The 25,467-nt window shown below is 39.4% G+C and overlaps 1 protein-coding gene across 1 annotated transcript in view; it reads left to right on the plus strand.

Annotated features, from left to right (window-relative positions):
- The window catches only part of LOC139739974 (myocyte-specific enhancer factor 2C-like), a 92,459-nt gene that overhangs the window by 36,054 nt on the left and 30,938 nt on the right, over positions 1-25,467 (plus strand). The window contains 3 exon segments of the mRNA XM_071650572.1: positions 8,077-8,403; positions 10,218-10,265; positions 10,267-10,422. Coding sequence (XP_071506673.1) covers positions 8,350-8,403; positions 10,218-10,265; positions 10,267-10,422 — 258 coding nt within the window. The 5' untranslated portion in view covers positions 8,077-8,349.

Here is a 25,467-nt window from a genome sequence, read left to right on the forward strand (position 1 = left end):
TGGGTTAGTCAGAAAGGTCAGCAGCGGAATGAACTGTGCTGATCCACGTTGGCCTGAAGAAGTGTGCTGTGGAGACTGTTTGTTTGCAGAAATGTCAGAATACAGACAAGTGTAAGTGGGCCAGGTCTTTAAAGGCATTTCACCATCATTTCCCCCCCCCCCCAAAAAAAAAAAAAAAAAAAAGATATGTTAAGATTTGAGGGATATAGTTATACATTAACAAGAGCAAGAAAAAAAAAATGTAAGAGGTCTATAGTCCCTAAACTAATTGAAGTGCATATCGATGTTAATTGAAGTGCATATCGATGTTTACTGTAATGTAGTACTGCTAAGCATAATTTTACTGGCTAAATCGGATAAAGGGAGTTTATATACTGGTACTCTCTCACCAATCCACAGATGAGGAAGACAATTGTATTTGCTGTATTTATCTAAAACAACCTTAGAGTTGTCAGATAGAACATCAAATTAAGTTAGTATATTTTTAGCATTTAGCTGGGTGCAAGGTGTGACGACTGACCATGCTATTAAAATTAATCATGACTCCATTCAAAGATTTGCATGGATTGTTGCCCAAATTTACACAAATGTGCTTTCTTTGTTGGTGCTTTTTTTTTACGCAGTCAGTCTCTCTCGGGGGAGTTGATTCTTTATATAAAAGAGGGCTCTACTGTATGTCTTTTGTATGATGTCTCCTTGACAGTGCAGTAAGTACATGTATACGCTGTAACCATCTAAAGCTCAGAGGCTGATTGTGACTCTACTATGGCGAGTGATAAGAGTTGTTGTTACTTTCACTCTACAAGCCTAGAAGGGGTTAAGGGGGGGGGGGGGGAGGGGACCCAAGATGCCTATAGATTCAGAATAATGCAAAGATGCAGACGCTGTGCATGCACCATGGATTTGATTGGAAAACTGTTTTCCATCAAATGAGGATCGCTGGATTTGGGTTTGGATGGAACATGCCTCGCGCACCAGAAATCATTCCCTCCCCTATGCTGGAAAATCAATGACTGTCAATTTGTGTTCATTTCAACCATGCAAATGGATGATCAATACTGGCCATAGGCTTCCTTGAAATTTTGTGTTACTTAGAAAAACTTGACCCCCCCCCCCCCCCTTTTCAGTCGATGTCCCTTGGGAGGCTGTTTTTATTGATTGTGATTGAACATACACACACGGTTTCAAGAATCTCCTTGTATCATGTTGGAGTTGCCTGTACAATGTGTATGAGTTAATGAGGAGAATGTGGTATGCAATTTCTGTGAACAGTTGATAGTATAATTGTGTCATATCAGTTTGTTCGTGGACAGTCTGCTGTCGCTTAGCTTAGATTGCAGTTTGCCGTGAAACCAGCAGTGCAACAGCTAACTACCATTGGACTGCCTGTAAAATCTCTGGTTGTCTAAGAAAAGCAGTGTTTAGAAGTGCTTTGATCAAGAGGAAACAAAGTTGTCTTTACAATTTCAGACCATTTTGCTCTCTCCATCTTCATTACTGCAGACAAGCACCATAGAGACTGCAACCATATCTCCGGGCATGTCTGAATGACCACGACATGGCCCTCATAGATCTGTTATGAAAGGATTACTTCATGATGCTAATATTTGCCTTTGCCCTAAGCCTCTTACGGAGTTTAAGTATTGAAGTAGTTGTCGTATTTCCCATGCTAGAGTTAAAGTGACAGTTGTGTTGTCCAATTGCCATTGAGGAGTGCTCTATTCAGATATTCAGATATGATTATTTCCTCTTTCTTCCTTCTCAGCCTGTGTGATGTTCTCCTAATTTGATATTAGTGCTCTTGTGCATAATTTCAAGATTTGTGTATGCACTTCCTCTCGAAGAAAAACAAAAATCAATCTGTATTTTATTGTCAAAATACAAAATAGGTGGAGGTTTCATGAAAGGGACATGTACATGTAGGTGTGCAAGAAATATGATTTGGAGATTAAGAAAGTCATCGTAGTGATTGATAGTCTCTCAAGAAGAATACTGTCGATTTTGGAATGATTTTACCCAGATGAACAATTTAAGAAATTTAGATGGTTTTGTATGTACAACTGCCCCAAAAAAAGTTTGTTCAGCTGTATTTTGCATAAAATACTGGGCAATAATTTCAGAAGGTACCCAAGTATTTCTTTATAGTGGTTTGGCAGTAATTGATACGGCTGGTTTCATGCTTTATCAGAGAACATTAGAATTAATTCAATTAGATACAAATTTGGGATTCATTGTATTGGTGGAAATGTCTATCAGCAGCTGCTGATAGCGCCTTCGATTATTGGGTCATGCAGCCATCTAAGGAATTGATCAGAGAAGATGTATACAGAAATTGAGAAGCAGTGCAGAGGAAAGCAGAAGTAGATAGGTTAGGACACCTCAAGCTGTGGACTCATGCGGTAGGTTGACAATGCCTGGATTTTCTTCATTACCGCAGCCCCACAGTGGAGTGGGGAGAGCCGCCTAGGAGGGAGAAAGCTGGTATGATTGATTGGCTCTGAAGGTTCGCCAAGGAGCTCATTGTTTGGATGCTGACAAGATGATAATACACAAACAACAGGATACTTCAGTGGGATTCAGGCCTTTGTACTATGCCCTTTCACAGAGGCTTGAATGGAGTTAGGGAGAACAATCAATAGGATCAGGGAAGATCGCTGAAGCGGAGCAACCGCTTTGCCAGAAACAAGTTGATTCGCAGCTTGTCCTGGCAAATGTCCTGTCAACCCCCCTGGAATGGAAAATATACAATATGAATGACAGAGACGATGTGTCTTCCAAGAGATATCTGTCACAGCTCAAACAGGCAGGACTTGAGGCTGCAAGATTGCTTTGATGATATTTGGGCAGTTGGGTCAAGATGAAAATTACTAGGTGGTAAAGAGAGCCTGGGTTAGAAGACTAAACGAAGCATGTACACATACCCTGGAAGTAAGGTAAAGGAGGAGAGGAATCAGTTCTGGCTGATCAAACAAGCTTTGTTTACAAGACAATCTTGTCTCCTGACAGTGCAGTGACTGTTGCCCAGTGGCTACCTGACTACAAATTTTCTCAATTGTTTACAGACCGGTGAGAACTGCTGGGGTGCAGTCTACTACCTACCGTACACACAACCCATGCTTTGGTACTGATAAGGCATCTTTGACTTTTGATGAAAAACTTTCCCTTCCCATTGTTGGAGATACATTGTCAATAGAGAGGTCGACATGCTTGTTTAGGAAGTTACTGCGACTTTTGTGAGAATCATTTGATGCTAGGGGTTGTCTTTTCGTGCACATCTGGTCATGCTGTTACACCTGCAGCTCCGAAAGAATTTGACATTGAGTATGCCATCAGGAACAGCCAAATGAAACTGGCATACATGTGCAAAGGACACATGTCGAAGACAGTCATTTCAGCATCAGGATTAATGCCATACACTCGGTAAATAATATTGATTCTTCTTATTTTTTTTTAATAAACCTGTTTCTCATGTGTTTGCCCATCCATAATCTGATGTTTAGTCAAGCTGCAGTATTGGTGCCGTGACCAGTCCCAATATTCCTTATTTTGAAACCGTGGTATTCATCAGAGTCTGTCCCAACATCTGGAGGGCTGATTCTGCAGTGCTTCCATCGTTACTTTAGATAATAATTGTATGTTTGGATGCTCCAGTTATTGTACAGGTGCACGGTTGTACTACATGGCCCTAGTTCTGTGGATGATGACCATTGTATGATGCTGCAGATGACAAGTCTGTTGTCCTCAGGTAGTCCCTTCCTTTCCTTCTTGTAGAATATCCAAATCTTGATCACCAAGTTGTGGGCATCCTGGATGATGCAGTTTCAATCACCTGGATGTTCTGCATTCATATTTATTTTCTGCTGCCTCAGTTGTTTAATTCCATTATAGTCACAGTTCTTGGATTCCCAGACATTGTAGCCAGTGGTTTCTGTCTTTCTTTCTTTCTTGTATAACTTTCATTGCTGAGAAGATTAATATTGCTTCTTTTTCTCTTCATCATTCTTTTCATTTTTTCATGTCACATAGTTTTTACAGTTGCAAAAGTTATGAAAACATGCACATGTATGTTTTCAAAACCAATGGTGTGAAATTCAACATGGGCTGCCTCCAGAACATGGTAAATCTTATCACCCGTGCTATCTGCTTGTCAGTGGGGGTAACAGTAATGATCTCTGTTGAAAGTGGGTGCATGCACGCCCCTGTCCAGACTCTGTGTAGGGGATTTTCTGAGCGGGAGAGCCAGAGGGTCACATGGCATTTGTAAACAAGTCACATTATCTTCATCGTAGATCTTTGTCAATGTAGTTTGCCACTATCTAGCAGAATCCAAAGTGTGGAATGATGTGTATGACACAAATCAACATTGGGTCAGTGCCCCAGCCTCTGTTTGCGTCTTATATCTTTGAAGTACTGTCATTCATACAGTAATACCTTTGCCTTGTCAATTTGTTTTGCTTCATTTTGCTGTGTTTTTTTTTAGGGTTAAAACACACATCAAACCTCATAAACAGTGAGTAAAGTCACCCGGGTTTCATTTTTCAGAATACAACATGCACAGAGTACAATAGTTATGGTATGTTACACTCATAGGGCCTACATGATTACATGTGATCACACTCGATGTGTATTGAACCTTTGGCCATATCATTTCTGCTTTCTCACAATGGATTGTGCATGGTGCAAGGGAACAGCTTTTTACTCCAGTGGAATTTAGGTAAACGTAAATCTCTTATTTCAAGCCAATCGGAGAAAACAGACTCTGCCTGAGACACAGCTTGAGAGAGAAGGGCAGAGAAAACATTTCCATTCCAGCCATTCTTTTCAGTATTCATTTTCACATCATCCATTGTCTGTGTGTATAACAGGCGTCAATTGCTCACACTGTTTTAATCTTACAAAATGCTCCGCTGCAGTCAAGCTTGACTGCAACACATTGTTGATGATTTTTCTTTCCTCTGTTGGTCCACTAAAAGGCTTCTCAGCTTTCTGTGCTCTATTTCCAAGGACATCCAAGACATTGCTGAACAGTCCTTGAATATAGTGGAATGCAGAGAAGACTTGAAAAGAGCTTATTATTCGAACATGCTCAGTGTTTAACTGTATCTCCCAAATAGGCACCTACTACGTATTGTACAAAAAAATATCCAAAATTGATATGTAACTTGTGATGTAAGAGAAAAAAAAAAGAATGAGTGACTTTACATAGGGCCTACCCTATTATTAAGTAAGAAAAGTGTGTGCAATAAAAACATCTATGAAAAATTTTAGAAACAAAAACGGCAGAAGATATCAGCTACAACAATTGTCTAGCATATTGGTTGATCTACTTCTCAGAAAATCTCTAGGAGTTCTCCCATCCATTGTAAGATCTGAGCACTGTGGACAGAAGAAATAAGCCACTATTGGGTATTTCTGTCTTTTAGGTTTATCTTTACAATCCATGTATTTAAAGCTAACAAAGGTTTTTGTCCAGGCGCAAATGCATGAGTTTATGTTATGACTGTGTCATGAGCAATGCTTTAGAAGTGGATGCATTTCGACGAAGTTAAATATTTCCATTTTAAGTACACCGACTGGTCAGCTGCCAAAGTCATCTTGCTAGTGGATTTTTGAGAGTTTAGTTGTGTCGTGCCATTCTGCAAAATGACAGCACCTCTTTTCGCTTCTTCATAAGGGAGGAGGGAACACGCATCCATTTATGCAACAATGAACAGGTGAAGTTCAAACCACTCAAACTGAGCCTATTTCCTGCGAGAATGTCACGACGCTTTGTCATCCCCAAACCACCATGAATGAATGGGGAGAATGTGTCCACATGAAAACAAAACATTTCCTGGAAATGCTGTCACCTGTTATAAATGGTCAAAGTCCTCATTTGCAAATCATAGGCAAGTTTACTTTTGTGTTCAAGTTCCTAGAAATTTTTGTCTCTGAGGGCCGAGTTCTATGCATCTATAGGCGTTTTCACATCAGCCCGATGTTTCGAAATAGCGCGCTATTTTCTGACTTGGGAAATTTTCCCGATAGCGAAGTAGCGCGCTATTTGATAATGTGAACACAAATTAACGCGCTAATTGTATCGCTCTGAAAATTTCTCGAGTCCAACTCGGGAAATTTCTGAAATAGCGGGATAGTAGCCCGCTGTTTGATAATGTGAAAACGACTTGAGAAATTAGCGCGATGCATCTATTATGCCTAGCGTTTGTGACCCGATCGATCGACGCAAACTGCACACAAATCACGAGGAATTTTTGAGAGGGCACACACATTACTTATGCTGTTTGTACATACTCAGCTGTCGAATTAGCTCGAAAAAAATGCGGGCAAATTCTCTTCGGGCTGATGTGAATAAGAAATGTAATACCTAGCGCACTAATTCGCAATCGCGAAAAATATCTCGAGCTTGGATTTTTATTGGGCTGATGTGAAAACGCCTTATGAAATAACTAAATGCATTTCCATTCTTGGGATCAAGTTTGCATGTTTTGCATTAGTTGTTGCTTTGTCCCGTGAGCCTCAGGCAAACTTTCTGGTTGTGGTGAACAGCTTATGTTGTATACATACAATGTAGGTATGCATAAAACTTGGAATGTATTCAGCAGACTGGCCTGTTGAGGCTTGCTGGCTGAGAATATATAGTGTAATCGCTGAGATAGAGTGAAAATGGTGATTTGTAGACCATAGATTGTACACAACATTCACTTCCTGTTTAATAGTAGAGTTCGCCCAGCAAGAACATTAGCAAGACTGTTTCATGCGAAGAGGTCTTGCTGTGTGTGTCTAAGGAGAAAATAAATGGAGGAAATGCTGCTCAACCTGTGAGTGCCAAGAGCCATGATTTAGTGGCATAGATGTGCTGTGATGCCAAGTGCTATCTTGGAGTAAACAATGGCAGAGATCTCACTGTACGAAGGAAAAACATGAGGACTGCTACCCCAAACTCCTGTGCATTTTTAAGCTTTTCATTTTGTGTTTTTTCCCCAAGAGCAGTCTCTTAAGGGAGTCTCTGTAATTGCCATGGCCACACTTACCCTACCCATTCCCTTCATAAATGCGCTGCTCATCCTCCCAGTATGATAGGCAACCTACAAGTTTTGTACTTGTAGGCAATGTCAGTTGCATTATGTGTAGGTGTCCTTGGAGGTTTAAAGCTATGCCTAGTATCCAGGCATAACTGAAGAGTTGAAATTTTGCCTTTTGCTTCTGTCAGACCAGACTAACTAGAAGCTATTCATGAAGTATGCATGTTTGCCTCCACATACATTCAGTGTAGTGGTCAGTTGATTGTTATACCATACTGACGTGCTTTCAGTTCTGTGGTCAAAGAAGAATTTGACACTAAAGGAGGAAAATAGGGTTGAAAAAAGCATTCAAAGTTACAGCTTCCAGTGAAAATCCCTGTAGAATTCATTAACTGAATAAGCCTTATGACCATTTGTGAATGTCAGTTTGTCAACAAACGTGGAATATTATGGGAATCTCAAAATATCTGTCACAGTCGCAGTTATGATGTCTGTCATTGCATGCTCATTTACTTGATTTTAGTTTGTTTGTTTTATCTCGCCCAGATCACACTTATTTGCTGTTCACTGTGCATGAAGATACTATGAAAGTAAAATTCAAGAGCTCCAAGTTACAATGTAATTTTAAATTACATTGTACCTAGCACACCACTTTCAATTCTGTTCGTGCATTGTGTTGTTAAATTCAAGCCAATACATGTCACGATAATATGTTCCATGTACAGAGAATCCTGCTTACAAAAGCCACATGAAAGGAGGCAGAAAGAGTGGTCTTTATGTGTAGGTGGTCCCTATGGACAAGTTCATCAATGTGTAAATCATTGTGAAAAGAAACAACTTAGGTGGTCTGTATGGACAAATTGTCCTCACAGATAGGATGTTGGTGAAGCAGTTTCAGGGCGTAAATCTCATACCAAAACTGTTTATGATGTAAAGTTGGACTGAAATTTAGTGAAGCTATATGATGCCGTAGATCTCATTGCCTGTGTATATGCTGTTCAAAATGAAACGTCATTTCTAATGAAGTACATAAAACTTTTCTTTTTTTCTCTAGATAATCTACCAAGCATGAAGAGATAGCTGATGTGTGATTGCAGCCTTCCTGCCTGTATTGTGGACCCAAGGAAATCTTTGCCTCTCACCACCATCCTGAGGTGCTATCGTTTGAAAATTCATTAAGTACACTTCTCTATCCTGGCGAAAGGAGCCAGCAGAAACATCCTTTTGCTTGCCGTGAGTAGTTGAGCATCGTTGGTCTGACAGACGAAGATCGGCACCCCCCAGCAAGTCATAAATAGCTCTGGCCGGACTGCAGCACCCGCACAGAATGGGGCGCAAAAAGATTCAGATATCAAGGATCAATGATGAAAGGAATCGGCAGGTGGGTGCTATCGCTATTGCTCGTGCTGCCATAACCCATACATGACTATTTGTTAATTTTTTCATGGTAACTTGCTAATTTTGTACATTGTGATCCTCTCACAGTCTTTCGTAGAAGCTGCAACAGGTGGTTATGAAATATCCATAAAGTTTGGAAGAGAACACGCACACTGCCAGTGTCATATATATATGCATTTTGTACAATGTAATGACTGCCACCAATCATGGGGATTCATATCAATGGATCTACAGTAAGTTCTGCACAACATGAATGACCAAAAAAGAAAGAAGGAAATTTGTTCAATGTACACCTTTATTATCATGGAGAAAGTTCATCCCAATGTTCTTGTAATCCTTAAGTGAAGGTGTAATGCATACACTTGGGTAATCCACAGTTTTGAGAATTTTCTGTTCATTTATTCCATTAATTAGTACTATAAATACAATTTGTATTGCAGATGAATGAATGTCAATGCACAGACTGTGTGGCTGTATTGAATGATTCAACTTCAGTGCATTAAAAAGCAAAAAGTGTAGGCCTCACTGCGAACATATGGACAGACTTGAATCAGTATTAAGGATGACTTTCAAAAGCATTTGAAACAAATGTATGAAATGCTTCATCCTTGTATGATGTGTGGGGCAAATCTTTGACTTGCAAGGAGTAATTATGCATTTTCTGCAGCAGGCATACATGCTTATCAATTTTTGTGCCATTATGGTCATCCAGTCTAAAAACTAGCGTGAAACACAAGAGAACCCACAAAAATAAATGGTTGTGCCATTCAGTGAGTAAGCACCCAGGCATGGAAGTCAACCCAGCAGGTAAGACTCAACCACACCAAGCAGACTGTGGCGTGTGGGTGTGTATCCATCACCCAGCCCTACTGACTCTCTGCCCCTGTCTGATGCAGCCACAGTGGGTGATATTCCAACAATCCCTGAACCCTGCGTACCTGCTGTGTCCCGATGAGGTGGACTCGTTTCTCCGAACACAGATGACCTGTTCCAGATTTTGTGTGCATTCCACCCCGAACAATTTTTTGCCGAAGACTCTATTACTTGATTGAATTATCTCTAGGATGTTTTCACATCGAGCCAGTTTCTGAGAAACACCATCCTGCCATCCAATATTGGCTTTCTCTCACAATAGATGTTTATTCCCGACGTTGTTTGTCAAAGGCATATTGTTTATAGACAAGTACACAAGCAAATATTTCAAATGTAAAATCTAGAATTTAAAATCAGTATCATAGCAACAGGTTGCTGGAAAATCAGGACAATTTTGGTTGCTGTGATAGTAACACTATCAATAAAGTGAAGATAATGGGACTTCAATGTAGTTATTCGTGTCACTACCTCTTGAAAATCAAGTGCTAACATACAAAAAGCTCTTGGACATCAAACATACTTATTAGCAATTTGCTTTAATTGCTTCCAAGCATATGTTGCAAATCATTACAGCAGTGAAGTGATTTGATGATGGCCAGATGTTTGTTCCATCAGTTGTAAATTACCTTGCTGATAAGGTGATTAATAGCTTTGCTCTGAATCTGATATTCTGTAAATAGAATAATCATTCAGGCTTTTCAAAGAGTACCATTCTGTTAAATTTCCAGGGACTTTTTCCTCTAGTTTGAAAGCAGTCCATGTGGTTATGGAATGAAGAGATTACAATGAAATACATTGATTACTATAGGAATTATTTCCAAGATGTATTTAGTGTAGTATGCATGGTGTATGACATAGTCTGTATGTTTTCTTCTTTGATACTACTTGAATATGTTCTTTTCTTAATACTGTTATCTCTTTTAGGTGACATTCACAAAGCGCAAATTTGGTCTTATGAAGAAGGCCTATGAGTTTGAGTGTCCTGTGTGACTGTGAAATAGCTCTAATCATCTTCAACAGTGGCAACAAACTCTTCCAGTATGCCAGCACAGACATGGACAAGGTACTACTCAAGTACACAGAGTACAGTGAGCCGCACGAGAGCAGGACCAACTCAGACATCATCGAGGTAAGGCAGCTCCAAGACCCTTGGCCAACTCGATCAAGTTTATTTGATTCCTGCATCGAATGGACCACTTATATCCCAAAGAGGGGTGTGTTATGGCCCTAGCATATGAGCCATAGACCAAGTAAACATATAGTGTAGTCCTGTGTAAGGATGTACAGGGGAAGGGAGCTGACCGGTCAATTTCGTACGGTCACCATGTTGATTAACATACCAGTGTCCCATATACTGCCATACATTCGTGATAATCTGAAGAGAGCTAACATTAATCCTATTTTACAGATATTAACTTTTTCTGAATTATGCCATGCTTTGGGTCGTGTAGAACTTTCATTTCTACTCAGAACTTCATAGGAAGAACTGCACTAGTTTTCTTTTTCATGCTATAAAGTTAGTCAACATTCAAGAAACTTTCCGTGCCATACATGATAAAGTAGGAATTATCACTTGTTTTTTGAACAAAAAGAGGTCTAGAGGTTTCTCTAAACAAGCTTTTGTTGGTTGCTTGTCATCCTTTGGTATTTCGAATGCAGCTTTTCTTAATGAGAGCTGTTCCTGTTGCGATGAAAGTGCAACAATTAACCGACCATACGTGTTGGGCGATACCCGATGCTCTCATATGTGGTCATGTTGTGTTACACTGCATTATCAAACTGTTGGACTGATAAGTATAGGTTGATACAGCCTCCTGAATGTTGTTTTGATTACCATGGGATAGGTTACAGGAAGTAAGCGAACTACACATGTTAGGCATTGGAGGGCACTGACGGAGACTGTATTGTTATTTTGTGATGATAAGGCTCACAGAGTGCCAAGGTTACTGACATTGTCCAACCGCTGCACTCCGTTATCATCAAAGTTTGAGCTGAATGGAAATCATCTTCAAAAATTATCCCCCAGTTGTTTTATTTTTCTTTGTGTAGATCAGAAAGCGGTCTAAGAAAACACACAAAGTAAAGATAAAGTTTTCACACAGTTTACATTTAGCTGAAATGTGTATAGCTTTTCTTAATTTCATGTACAGAGAATGAGTTTTCTCATAGTGCTAACATATAGTCAACAGTAATTCAGACATTAATGATACAAAAACATCCTTGGGTATTTGGCAGGGCAACAGGATATATAAGTTTTGTAAAATTCTAGAGACAGATTTGAAAAAAAAAATGTAAGAACTGTATTTTATAGAAATCATTCAGTAGAATAGGTGCAAAGTTGTGCCATGTCAGACCTGCGTAATGTGCAGTACTTTCTTTGACAGCCCTCCACTAAATAGTGATGATGTGATCGATAGCTTTCATTGCATGCTTCCCAGGATGTTAGGCAGCAAAATAATGAGCTCCTAAGCTGAATGTGATGGCAAGTAGTAACACACACACAAAAAACAAAATCTTATTCATGTACACGTATGCGCTCTTGGGAATCAGAATTTTGCTTTAGTTAAAAGTCCAGATCAAAAGATGCGTGAGGAAGAAAACAAAGCAAAAGCGGGTAGGTAAAAAACATGGCAGATGAGTTACTCCCACCAGATACAAATGTCATATCGAAATCCTTTTAATGAATTCCTATTCAGCAAAGGAAAAATGGGGGTGGGAGGGAGATTTCATTAATTATGCATTTTTCATTCAGAGCAATGATAATTTGCTTTGCAAACATGGCTTGTATAATTCATCGAAGGTACATACATAGATGGTTAGCAGAGTAGGTGTCAAAACATGTTTGTGAATTTCTGTGGCTTTACAGGATTCAGAACGCTGGATGACAGGAAAGCAGTGCACAGTGCACAGTCTTCCCATTCTAACCTGAAGCCTTATGGAATCTGCTGGACTTGCTTGGCAAGCTCACTGCAGGCGACAAACTAGGGAATGCTTTGCCGGTGTGTCTTTTGTTTCGTTTGGCTGCTGTTTATTGCCTTTGTTGAAATATTTGTGGGGAAGGATTGATGTAGACGTAAAACTGACTAGATGTGTTACATTCTAATTTCGCATGCATAAGCTATCCCAAGTAAGTGTTTCTGTTCATTTTCCAATTTCTTATGGTATATTATTCATCCTTGGCGTGTGGTACGTCACTACTTCTCCACCTGTCCGTGCTTAGGCACCTTAATTCCAGTCCTCTCCATGTGTTTAATACCCTATGACTTTGCATTGAGATGCAGCTTGTTTTGGAGCAAGCGGCCGTGTCTCTGCTCATTAAATCACTGTGGCAACCATATTGCCGCGAGATCATTAGGGGCATCATTAGGCAGGCAAACCACAGCAGCTTCCACGTCACCAGTTTCCGTGTTTACATGCGGATGCTGCTGATGAGATGCAGATAGTACCACTGGGAGTTTGGAGACAGACTGATTATCTGGTGCTGTCAAGAACCCACCTGCATACCAATATCCATTCTCATGTCTCCAACCTGAAGAGTGCTGGAAGCGCATAAGGTTTTGAGGTTGTCCGTTCTTCTGTCTCTCTGTCTCTTTGGGCAAATTCATTCATCCATCATAGCTTCATTGATCTTTCCTGCATTATAACTTGAATTCAGAGTGCAGTCGGCAGCAACTCTTGATATATTTACGCCTATTCTCTATTTATAAATCATTCTTTCAAATTTGTGAACAGGTAAGGATGCATTCACAAACTTTCCGTGTTCATTAAGTAAACCACAGGCTGTGACGCAAATTGAAACATACGACAACAGCATATATGATAAGGCAAGTCACTTGTATTTTGAGCTTGACTTCCGCATGTCAGCAATCTGTTATCATTACCGCTCTGTTCTGCTCATGTATTAATGAAACAGAAATATCGAGCAGAATGAGAATGAAAAGGACCACTTTACATTCAAACTTTATACATACTCTTTGTAACAAAAGCTGTTCTTGGCCACCAGAAAGCTTGCTAAAAGGTTTTTGTTACTTAGCAATAATTAATGCATCCAAACAAATTTCCAAGTATTGGAATGCATTGAGCACATACAGGTGCATTTAATATAATGTACCTTTTTATTTGTCACTCGGAGGAAAAAAATCCTCTTAAATATATGACTAAACCACAAAGTAGTTTTGTTTATGTAAAAAGTTGTACAGTTTGTAAATTAACTTGCAGGGGATGAGTAGATGAATCTTGAAGGCCAGCTGTCTTTTTGATACTTTCATTCATTATTTTAAGAGTTTCAAGTCGTAAGGCTATGAGCAAACTTTCTATTTAGGGGAAAGCAAAGCTGTTTTATGAAATAGCAAGTCACGAATGCACACATGTATATATGCCTTAGCTTATCACTTGAATGTATCAGAGCTTCTATTAAAATGGTCACACGATTTAATATTCAAGATTAGTAGTACATGTATTTGATCATCTCTTTTTGCCTCTACTGGAATTCAAAAAGATGAATGTTTTCCTAAAACCTAGTAATGTGTCCTACATAAGACATCATAGTGTGTGCTCCTGAAAAGTAAGCTTGAGATGAGAATTTTCAATGTTGTTCCAAAGCCTGTAATGTGAAAGAATATATTTGCACTGCACTCTCTTTTGCTCAGAACAAGTACATTGTATGATGTCAGCTTGGATCAAAAACAGTCCCATAACTTGATATATCAAAATAAACCTCGGAGACCTTTATAGAATTCAGAAAAATTAAGCAGAAATTTCTGTTTTCCAAACAACTATCACAACTGTTAGAAGTCAAGTTCTCGTTTCCAAGAAGTGGAGGTCATTTGTTTCAAGGCTTCCTAAATGTATAATTCCTCTCCTCCACCCCCCCCCCCCCCCCTCCTCCCCGTTGCAAAGATCATGATAATGATGAATTATTGTATGTATAGATATCCTCAAAGACTCAAAATACCCCTTTCTGCCCCAACTCCATCTTTTAAGGTGATAAGCGAAAAGAGACAAATGTTTCTAATGTGATCTGATAAGTGATAGCGTGTGCCCTAGGGAATCATAAAAAGTCACAAATCTTCTACTTGTCATCAGTATTATTCATTTGATATGTGTCCGTCTGTATATAATGTGCTTTATAGGAGAAATCATTTTTTCAGGGCTTGCAGTTTTAAGAACTCAGGTGTGCCACAGTCTTATCTTAAATGGAGTGATGCTTTTGTATATATCATGACATGAATGTTATGAATTATTCTTAGGGGACATAAAGTCTCTACTCAAATACATTGCAGGTCATCAGTGGTACCTGCAGTCTATGTATGCCCTGCTGCCAGAAATATGGGAAACATGCTGGCCGGTACTTGTATGTATGTGTGAACACATCCTCCATGCTCAGTAACAGCGATGCGTTGGTGAGTCACGTCTGTGAACTCTCTCTGCACAGGAAGCTGGTGATATGCTTGCCAGTGGCTGCCAAAGCCCTCATGAGGCAATTGGAATGGAGGGGAAACATGGACAAGCAGAAGAAACTTAGCTAGGGCATTTTATTGCTGGGGTTGGAAACACTGTGGCTCAACCAATGTATACAGTTCACCGCTTGACACACACTGTGAAATGGCTACTGTGTTGCAAACCAGAATTTTGTACTTATGTACATTTCCTCGCATTTCCAATATGTGATATCAGAGGTGGCTTCCAAATACAGTAGAGACTCTTCGCATCTGTACAAACCCCTTTTTTTTTTCCAGTGTATGTTGTCCAAAGTTGTAACTCATTAGTGGCAATAAAGTGTCCTTCAGTAATCTCTGCCATCTTCCTCTGCTTAAGTATGTGCTGGTCTGGAAAGACCACAGTTGCGAAAGCTTTATGCTGTAGGGCGACCTCGACTCGGAGTAATATGAAACCTACCATTTAAATACAGCTGCTGCTTGACACAATTCAGTCTAACAGAGCTTTGTGCATCATTTATGATAATGTTGTTCCCCTTTTCCTTCAGAGTGTTTGATTCGTGTGTGTGCCCTTCTTTCTTTTCTCTCTCTGTCTCTTTTTTTTTTTTTTTTTTTAATGGAAGGTGGCATTCTTGTTCCAAACCTTTTCTTGTTATGCTATCAGTGAATTGATTTCTACACAGGTGATGGCTATCGTGTGGGGAGACGTGTGTGAACGTGCCCATTCCCAAATCTCCCTCGAGCTTACGTGGGGCTGGCAGCTGGATTGTGCTCTCAGGAGCACCAGGATGCTGTGAAATTAGCAGGAAACCAAGTCCTGGCCTGCCCTCTGTCAGGTCCCCTTGTCTCGCAGAGCCCTTGCGGGTGGGACCTGTCATTGACTCCTGACACCCCTCCCGCTGTCCCTTGGGTGACACACCAGACTACCTTGCACCCCTCCCTGTCCTACAGTACTTTGACATGGGTGGTGATAATCCTTCCCCACATTGAATAACTGAAGACTTCTCACTTACTGCTACCCTCTATGCAGCTTAATGGGTCATATGAAATAAGATTATATTTTCATTGACATACATTTATTTTTATTCTTGGAGCCAAGGTTTAACAAGAGCTGTAGCAGTCTCATAGCTTTTTTTTTTTCTTTTTTGCACACCAATTTCATAAATATATCTGAATAGTTGACTTTATCTTTATCATTGATAATAATGGAAAATATAAACTCATGTGATTTGACAGCGGGGCCACTGGTCACTGTAGGTGATGTTTAACTTTTGCCACGTACAGTACCTTGTACAGTGTAGTTGCACTGAAGCTTGAAAGTTTTAAACATCTGAAGTCGAACATGAGGAAAAGGTATAGGCTGTTTGTCACCTGTTTATCAGCAATTTTATGTAAGAAAGCCATTGCACTTTATACTTGATTAAAGGAAATAGCAGTCATGATGAGACTCTAAGTGTTGCCCTTTGGTTGGCTGTTAGTCCAACTGTGCATAGACTATAACTTAGAGCTCATAAATGTATGTTCTTCGAGATTTGTGGTGCAAACAAGATTGTTTCAGAAGAAAATTGAATGTCTGTTTGATAATCGTGCCAGTTACGGAGGAAATTTGTAAATTGGGTTGCCTGGCAACGGGTGATCACGTTTGTCAAGGGCAGGCAGGTGACATGGTAGCAGTAGAGAGGTAGAGTCCCTCCCACCTACAGTTCATGAATCATGCATGAGATCCCCCTTCCCCAATCTCTGTTCAGACACCCCACTCCAGGGAGCACCCCTTTGTAGTAGAGAAGGCCCAACTCTGGTCCCGTGTGCAATTTGTAGTTCTGTAAGTGCAATGATGGCCAATGGCTACGACAGATTTCTCTCAGAGCCATTAAGCTGTGGTGGCGAGTAGGACAGCTAAAAAAGAAGAAGGAAAAAAAATCGCGAAATTTTCACAAAATAACATCAGTGTTTATATCAAATAATAGAGCAACGTTGTTTTGGTTTGTACATTAATAATTGTAGTGTTTTTCTACTCGAATCAGTGTTCATGATATATATTCATAAATTATATGGATATTTTTTGATATATGCCAAGTGAGATAGTAGGTCTTGTCACCAGACGATAAGTGACATAAAAACATGAGAATAGTCCAATATTTAGGATTTAGGATCTAAGACCCTGTTTACAGTGCAGGACTGGGCCGAGCCGCGGCCAAGCCCGGCCTCAATTGCGGTACTCGGCCCCCCAATTTTGTCTGTTTACAGTGCTGGGCTCAGCCCGGGCTTTTAATTCAAACCTTTCAATATTTTGTCGTAGTGGTGCTCTGCTTGTAAACAAACGATTATTGTTGGGAGCACGCCGGTCGCAATTTATACCACATTTGGCCCAGTTTGTGTTTACAGTGAGAAAAGGCCGGGCTATTATTGGGAGCGTGCCGGTCGCAGTTTGGTACCACATTTGGCCCAGTTTGCGTTTACAGTGAGAAATGGCTGGGCTCGGCCACGGCCGAGCCCAGCCCTTGCACTCACTGTAAACGGGGTCTAGGATTTAGTCAATCAAACACAATGCTGCACTTCTGTACAGCCCCTTCAATGCATCTGTGGGATATCACACAATTTCAAAGAAGTCTGACAGTTGCATTCAATTATTGCACATAATGTCTTTTATACTTTAAATTAGTATGTTCATGTTCACTGATTACTGCTGCAAACCCATTAATCCACATGGACATGAGACAAAAGTGTAACCTCCATTGTGATTGTGTTGGGAAATATTCATTTACAACATTGTACAGTACTTTCTAAGAGATTGATGGTAGCCTTTGTAAATGTAGCATTAACAATCAAGCACTTTGGAATGATTCTTAACTGAAATCTGATACTCTCCTATCTCTCTTAGCATCAAGTGTCCCATATGTACACAAGCATTCAGGGAGTGTGTTTTTTCTTCTGTACTGCAATTAAATGCTACAAATTCTGTCAAACAATGAAATTGATACTAGCTCTTCCTGTCTGAGATTTCAAAATATTATCTCTTTCAGTTGGAATTACAGTTGCACGTTGAACAGAGAAAAACTCTGTATAATGTTCTCAAACTGGTGAAGGAAAACCTGATCTGCTTTCATATGCTACAAGTATAAGTGATCACATGGTTCATCAAAAGAAAAGAAAAGAAAAGAAGAAAAGGGGTAGAAGTGAAAGTGCTAGTACATGATTATAAACCCTCCTTCTGGAAAACATATAATCAATATTTTTTCTTTCATGTTTGATTTCTATAGCATGCTAAGCTCTCAGATACTGTGTACAAGAGTAGATTTATTTGAGGTAAATTTACATGAGAATATGATTAGCACCTATGCAGGCATTTTTTCCTTTCCAGAGATATCAATGTACTATGTAGACGTCAGCATAATAAACTTTGAGGATGCAATAAACTCTCAACAAAATGTATTGGGGAGCCTTATTGTGCTGCACTCTGTAGATGGAATTTTAAGACTACTCATTCATGGAGGATATGTGGAGAAAAATAGAATGAACTGAATGCATATTAGGGGAGAGAATGAAGCTAGGGAGGTGGGAGGGGGGATGCACCATTGCAGAAAAAAAAAAATCATGAATGGATAGAGGAGATGTAGAATGGAAAAGGCAACACTGGAATGTAATATTTGAACCAGGTAATTTCAGATAAACAGGAAGAATTACATGTGAAGATTAAAATCACTTATGCATGCCAACCTCACTGTGCGTGAATGAGTAAAGGATGTAGTATACGCAATATACATGTACACGAAGCAGGGCCATCTGCCGGTAAAAAGGTGATAAAAGTTACTCACCCTTGATAATTTGGTGGAAATTCTGTATGACAAAGGAATGTATCTGAATGTTCATAGCAAAGCATATATTATGAAGATATCTGAGTGCCTTAAAATAGCTCATTTGTTCCCTAGACTGTGACGCTTTTGTGCATAATACAATGTCTTCTTCAATCTCTTTGTTAAAAATAGTTCCAAAGTCTGATTTTTGATGTTTTTTATGCACTTCTCTCTCTTCGAGGACATTTATTCAATAAGTGTGTTTAACCCATTGAGGACGGGCTGATTTTGCTGCAACACGCATTTCCCATAGACACCTGCCCGAGTATGTACTCAGGACTCGTCCCCAACAGGTTAATTACCACCATATGTACCTTGAGAAGGGTCTGAGGTTAGGTTGCTCTTTGTAAAATTTGAATTTTCTGATGTGTGGTACATAAACCAGAATGAAGAGTTTCAATGTGAATCCAGGTGACATGTCTTGCTGATATTCAAATAGTCCAAACTTGTGTAGCTTCTGTCCGGATTTCTTTGACCTCTTGCTTTTGCTTTTCACAGGTTTCATTGAAAATAACTTCATGATATTGAAAAATTCTCCAAGACAACAGAAAAAGAAATATGTAAAAGTACTGTACAACATGAGAAAGTGATGACAGCTTATCTCAGACATGTACATCTGTACATTATATATGATAATATCTAGAGACATGAAAAGCAAAAGATTGAGATTCATATTTACATCGCTCTTTGCACACGATTACTGGATCAATATATGATAAATGTCGCAGAGTGCATTTATCAACCATTTCAGAGACTTGCATAGGCAGTCAGGGAAATAAAGAAGCAGTCTGGCTTGTGGCAGTATTAGTTTTCACTTGATACCATTGAGGAAAAGTAAAGGATGTATTCCTTAATTAACATAAACTCTAAGTTGGAGTCTTGTTTTGGCAGTCCCAACTGCTGATACGTTCGAAAAGTTGCTGGTCTGGGCCAGGGTAATTCCCACATATATAAAGAAATAAGTTTGTGGACCCATCACACTCTGTTTAATACTATGATGCCTTTAATAGGCTACATTGCACATTTATTCATAGTGTGGATTACAAGGGAATATTGATTCTCAAGCGTACCCGTAGCATATCATATTCAGACAATAAAACCAGTGATGCCATATGAATCATGCTTTGAAGATGTACAGTATTTGAACCTCCTGTGATGGACATAAGGTGGCTATTGTTTCAATGTTGTAAGATTTTTTGTGGGCCTGCTGCACACAAATGAAGTACGGAAGTACTAGCGAGTGTCCTACTGATTTGACGCTGCTGTACTGTAACCATGGAGATGAAATGGATGTAGTCTTCAAGAAATCGCCCCGCTTCAACACTCGGGATTCTTCACAAAGCACTAAGACCTGGGGCATGCACCATGCAGTATGTACCCGACGGTCTCGTTTTGTGCTGTTTAAAAGAGAGAGAGAAAAGAAATGAAGACATTACAGCTCAATCAGAGTATCAGGCTTATATTCGAGCATGGCTTCATCTCAGTGTACACTGTCAACTACACTTGTTCCCTGTTATTGCTGTTCACACCCTTCTGCATGTCATAACCATTCCGCGTGGATTGAAAATCTTCAGACAAATTATTCAAGGCCATGGCAAAACTATACAGAGTGATATCCATAATATCTTGATTAAAATACACCCATGCACCCACCATTCCAAGAGATGAAATAGCTACTTATCTGTTTCACATTTTCAAAATGTTATGTGTGTGTGTTTATGTGTGTGTCCCATTTACCCCTACCAAGATACAACTAAAATATGTGTTATCAAATTGTTTTCTGAATGGCATACATGTACATTTGTCATGTCAATGCATAGAGAACCCAATACTTGATTTTTCAATACCATAGTAACAACTCTGATGGAGTTAATCTGGAAAAAAAAAGACCACCTAACGACTGCAAAAGACCACCTTACCTTGTGAAGTGGGGGCGAGAAGAAGCCTCTCTCAAAACAGTCCATCAGGTGTAAAGGTCAGTCTTTTACACCTCGTTGAGTTTGAAGGCGTTGTGAAGTGACATGAATACAACTGCGATAACTTTAACTCTCATTGATGCAGTGGTTGAAAGCTTGACATTTGATGCCTCCATATTTTCACCAAGGACCTTCAAAGGGCATTTATGGGGGATTCACAACACCAGTTCCATGGAATTGTGGAAAATACATTGACGATTGTGAGCAGGAGTACCCTCAACATATAGTCAGCTGCGAATTCAGCATACTGTACCTCAGCATCATTTCATTGCAAACATCAGCTTGATTGGATTTATAATTCAGAGCCCAAAAAAAAGAACAATTGGAACTGCATGTATGAACATTTCTTATGAAAGATGTATATTGTATGACTTTATTCCTGCATTTATACTGATATGAATAAAACAAATGAAAGATGCCTTCGTTCATTCAAAGAGAAATTGCCTAGGAAACTTTATGAATTTGGTAGATTGCCACTGCTAGACAGCTTGTTATATTTTATAGAAATGTTGCACAAGCTGTCGTAGCAAGCAATGCGAAAATTTGTGCAGGCAGTGCAAGGGCCTACAAGCGATAGCTTCTGTCCCTTTCATCCTCATCTCATCCCATTCTTGTGTCCTCTGCTCATCTTTCTCCTTGCCTCCATCCCTCTCTCCTCTGCTCCTGGAGAAACCTCAAGGGAAGGGGAATTGGTGTTTGAATAATTCACTGACGTCAGCTGCACAGGTTTAGGGTTCACTGCGGATCTCGTACACCCTCACCACATAAATATGTTCATCGGACTGCATTGCTGGAATATCAGATGAATGAAATGTATTGCATGGTGTATTACTGCTCTGACTACTACAGCCGTCCTAGAGTAGCTGCAAAAAGTTTCCGATCTGCTTGTTTTGCTCTAACATTGTCATTTGTGTCATGTTTGGCATCCATTATCTTCATAAAAAGCACTGTTGCAGTGTAACAGAACTTTTAAGAAAAATTTGCTGTTGAAAATGGTAAATTGTTCAAAGTCTGAGGTGGTTTTACCAGATTGAACTTGATGATAATGCAAAATTTCTTAGGTATATTTAGTGTACTTATCATCATTACCTTGTACACTTATTCATTTATTTCCATTCTTTATCTTTGTGTTATTTTTGAATTTCCTAAGACTATACCCAATAAAAAATGTGTTGTACAGATGAGTATGGGGGGGGGGGGGTTCAAGATATTTGTTTCCTTCATTATTTCAATTCATCTGATAGCCCAAATTCGGTATCTTTGTTGTATTTATTGTGTAATCTGAATGGAGCATTCATTTGAGCTTTTGTCATATGATTTGAACGAGAAGGAATCTCTGCAGTATTCTCTATAACAGGGCCCAGAAGTTCAAGAAGTGCTGTGTGTGTTGTACAACATTGCAATGTTTGTACCATATTGTAGATTGCATTATCAAGAACACTTTTTTTAAAATTTCGGCATCTTTGCAAAAGCATATTCTGATGTAATTTTTTTTTTGTAACATTGGGTCAGAGAATCCTTTGAAAATCTGATTTATGGTGTGTGTTTGTGTGTGTGTGTGTGTGTGTGTGTTTAGAATTGCTAGTCCTTCAGTTGGGATACGCAATTTTTCATTTACATCTAGGAATCTTTTTTACTGCACTGTCTTTAGCCCCTAGGATTTCATTTGGAGCATGGCACCATGCCATCTGTGCAGCATTTTGTGTTTCTGTGGACAAGTGTATACCAATTCAGATGGTAGCATCAATATGCCGTATGATACGGGCAGCAAAAAAAGGCACTCAAATGGGTAGAAGAGAATGACCTTTTCATTACTGTACCAACTCTTTCAGCCATGTACCAGTGGCTCATAAGTAAGAGTCTTTGCCTGAATGGCCGCCCATTCATTGCTTTGGATGCACTGGCTTTCAATTTGACTGAATACCTGTTAACATGCGGTACCCTGTGCAGTGGCTGTATTTTGACATTATCATGGTGCTTCTGATTAACATTTTTGTTTGATGTTGATTGTCAAATCAGACAAGCGGAGTCATGGCATTCAAAATTTTAGTGGCCCAAGAGGAAAGGATTGTTGCATCCTTCTCCCCTCCCCCCCCCCCCCACAAAAAAAACAACAACTAAAGAATTTAATAGTAAATGCAATCCACATACAGTATGGACTCTGGAAGCTGTTTCCAGCTTTTCCCCTGCTAAGAAAAGCTTACAGTAATAAAGGAAAAATCCCTGTACATGCTGCTCTTGAGATGTCTCCATGGTAGGAGCAATGCTGTGATGAAAATAGAATGTTTTCATTTCAGCCATGTTTAATAGTTTGCTGATGAGTATAAAATCTTTGTTTGTGTACATTTCAATCCCATTCTGCTTGGGCCACTGCAGTGACACCAAGCTTAGATAAAACAACAACAACAACAACAACAGAAAAACAAACAAACTTGTGAGGGAAGGTTGTGGAGTAGCCTGCAGACTGAACACGCAAACTGGGACACAATTTTGTAGCTATTTCTGCAGTGTTCAGACGTGGGAAAAGAGTTCTGGCTTGTGGGTTCCCCTTGCCCATGATGCAAAAACTGATGAATGGAATTTAGATCCTCATTTGAAAGTCTAAGAAAGAATGCATTTATTTATGTCCTATATCAAGTTCTTGTATTGTCACCCGCCACATTTTATGTTATATAACATGTGTGTATGCTTTTGAATTGACCAAAACAATAGGGGAAAAAAATGATTGGAAATCTGAGCACAGGTAATGCCCTCCTTTCTCATTGGAAGTGCTCTGAAGTCCTCCACATTAAGTTGATCAGGGTACCATGTTTATTCTTACTCCAGTCGGGCGCCTGTGAATATCCCTGCACTCTCTTGTCATGCCACTGACACCTGATACATACTGCTCATCTCCTCTTACAGGGCGCAAATAGTTCATACTGAGAGGCTGAAGGGGGGGGGGGAGAGAAAATCATGATGTCTATATAGTTTATGGTATTGGTCATCATGCAAGTCCAGAAATACACAGTTCACAGGCACAGTGTGAGCATTTCGCATCTAAATTATAAGAAATTGAAAGTGTTGACTAAGTGTAAGTGATGCCGCTAGCAGTATAGAAAACATGATTCATCCTACTAGAAACAGGAACTGTAAGCACATGCTCGCTTCAAGTATATATTGTGGTTTTCATTGACATCACTTCTTTGTGGTCTATTACTCTCATTCTCTGATATGTGCCACTAACATTATTCTTGCTCTCACTCTCTCTCTCTCTCTCTTTCCTCATATACTTCTCTCATTTGGTTGTATATCACATTGAAGTGTCATTCATTGTTTTAATTGATCCCAATATGCAGTCATGCAAGTATGACATTATGCAGTATCAGATACTTGTACACATCTTCCAGTGATGTCAGGCTTTTGTTTGCATTCATCATCTCAGGTGGGAGTAAGCATGGAAAGCCAAAGGAGATGTACATTATTGTTCTCTAAGATGTAACTTTCTATTCATGATCATAAGGACATCATATCCTGTTTTAAATCTATCTTCCTCCCCTGCCACCCCCATCCTCCCCCTCCCCCCCCCCCCCTTCATGATGTATTTTATTTGTTATGGTACACTTGCACGTAGTAATGCTCAAGGTGCTCAAAATGTATTTTAGGTTGCTGTGTCAAACTGGACCCACTGCCATGCTCTCAACACTCTCTTTAATAGTTTTCAATGAAGAGAATATATTGAAGACAGCAAGTTGTTAGTGTGGGATGTCATTTTCATATTAAACATTAATAGCAAAGCACAAGAATCAAAGACATTCTTAAAACTCATATGCCGATATTGGTGGATTGTTATGCAACCTTTTCTGTTATGTGAATGATTCACTAAAAATATAGTTATAAAGTTTATGAGAATCAAGAGAAGTTATGAAAGACAGCAAGTTGTTAGTGTGGGATGTTGTTTCCGTATTAAACATTATTAACAAAGCACAAGAAATAAAGACATTCTTACTGATATGCGGATATTGGTGGCTTGTTATGCAACCTGTTCTGTTGTCTGACTGATTCACTGAAAAAATATATCCAAAATGTAGGTTGGCACTAATTTATGAGAATCCCATCTTCTGTAAACATACACTTTAGGCCCCACTATACAGTAGAGTGGTCTCATACCTGTATTTTTGTGTACATTTATCAGTATGCCACTTTGAATGGAGAAAAATTTGCTGTTGTGCTGCTTGTGAGACAAGGAGAGCAGTGATTTTTCTTTTAATATTCGTGTATGTCACAGGTTCACTTTGTGTCAAATTGCATATCAGTTACAACCAAATACTTGCAAATTTAATGTTATGAGTCTTGAAATTATACAAATATTGACCGCTTGCTAAATATAGCAACTCTCGCTGAACATAGCAACTCCAACCCTACATGAAAGCATAATGCCAGTAGAATTGCGTGGTGTTCTTGAAATCTATTTTTTGCTGGTCAACCGAGAAAGGGACAGTCCCATGTAAGTTAAATGTCGCGTGAAGCTTAAAAGTGAATTCTCCTCAGGGGGTGTAAAGGATTGGTGAAATCAATTGGTCAGTGTGATAAATGAGTAAAGGTAAGTTTAAAACAGCTAGGACTGTCAAATCATCTAGAGGGGTATTTGAGTGGAATGTTGGCATAGCAGCTTGAGCTAGAACTTTTTTTTTAATGTTTATCTTAGCAAAGAATGTTTGTTTGCTGAGGTGACCAGAACATGATTTTTCTTGGATAATGTTAAAGACTCAACTGTCCTTTTTTGCCAAGGACGTGTGAACGGAGTGAATGTGATAACTTTATGCATTGACCCTACAAAGAATATCAAGCCCTTGTCATCTCACACTCAAGACTTATATTGAATGGTGTGAAAGGGACTTAAGCATTTTGCAACCAAAAAGGACTA

The sequence above is a fragment of the Diadema antillarum genome, unplaced genomic scaffold (genome assembly GCF_040938485.1).
Source record: "Diadema antillarum isolate AM-2024a unplaced genomic scaffold, OU_Dant_1.0 seq00000822_RagTag, whole genome shotgun sequence".
NCBI classification, from domain to species: Eukaryota; Metazoa; Echinodermata; class Echinoidea; order Diadematoida; family Diadematidae; genus Diadema; species Diadema antillarum.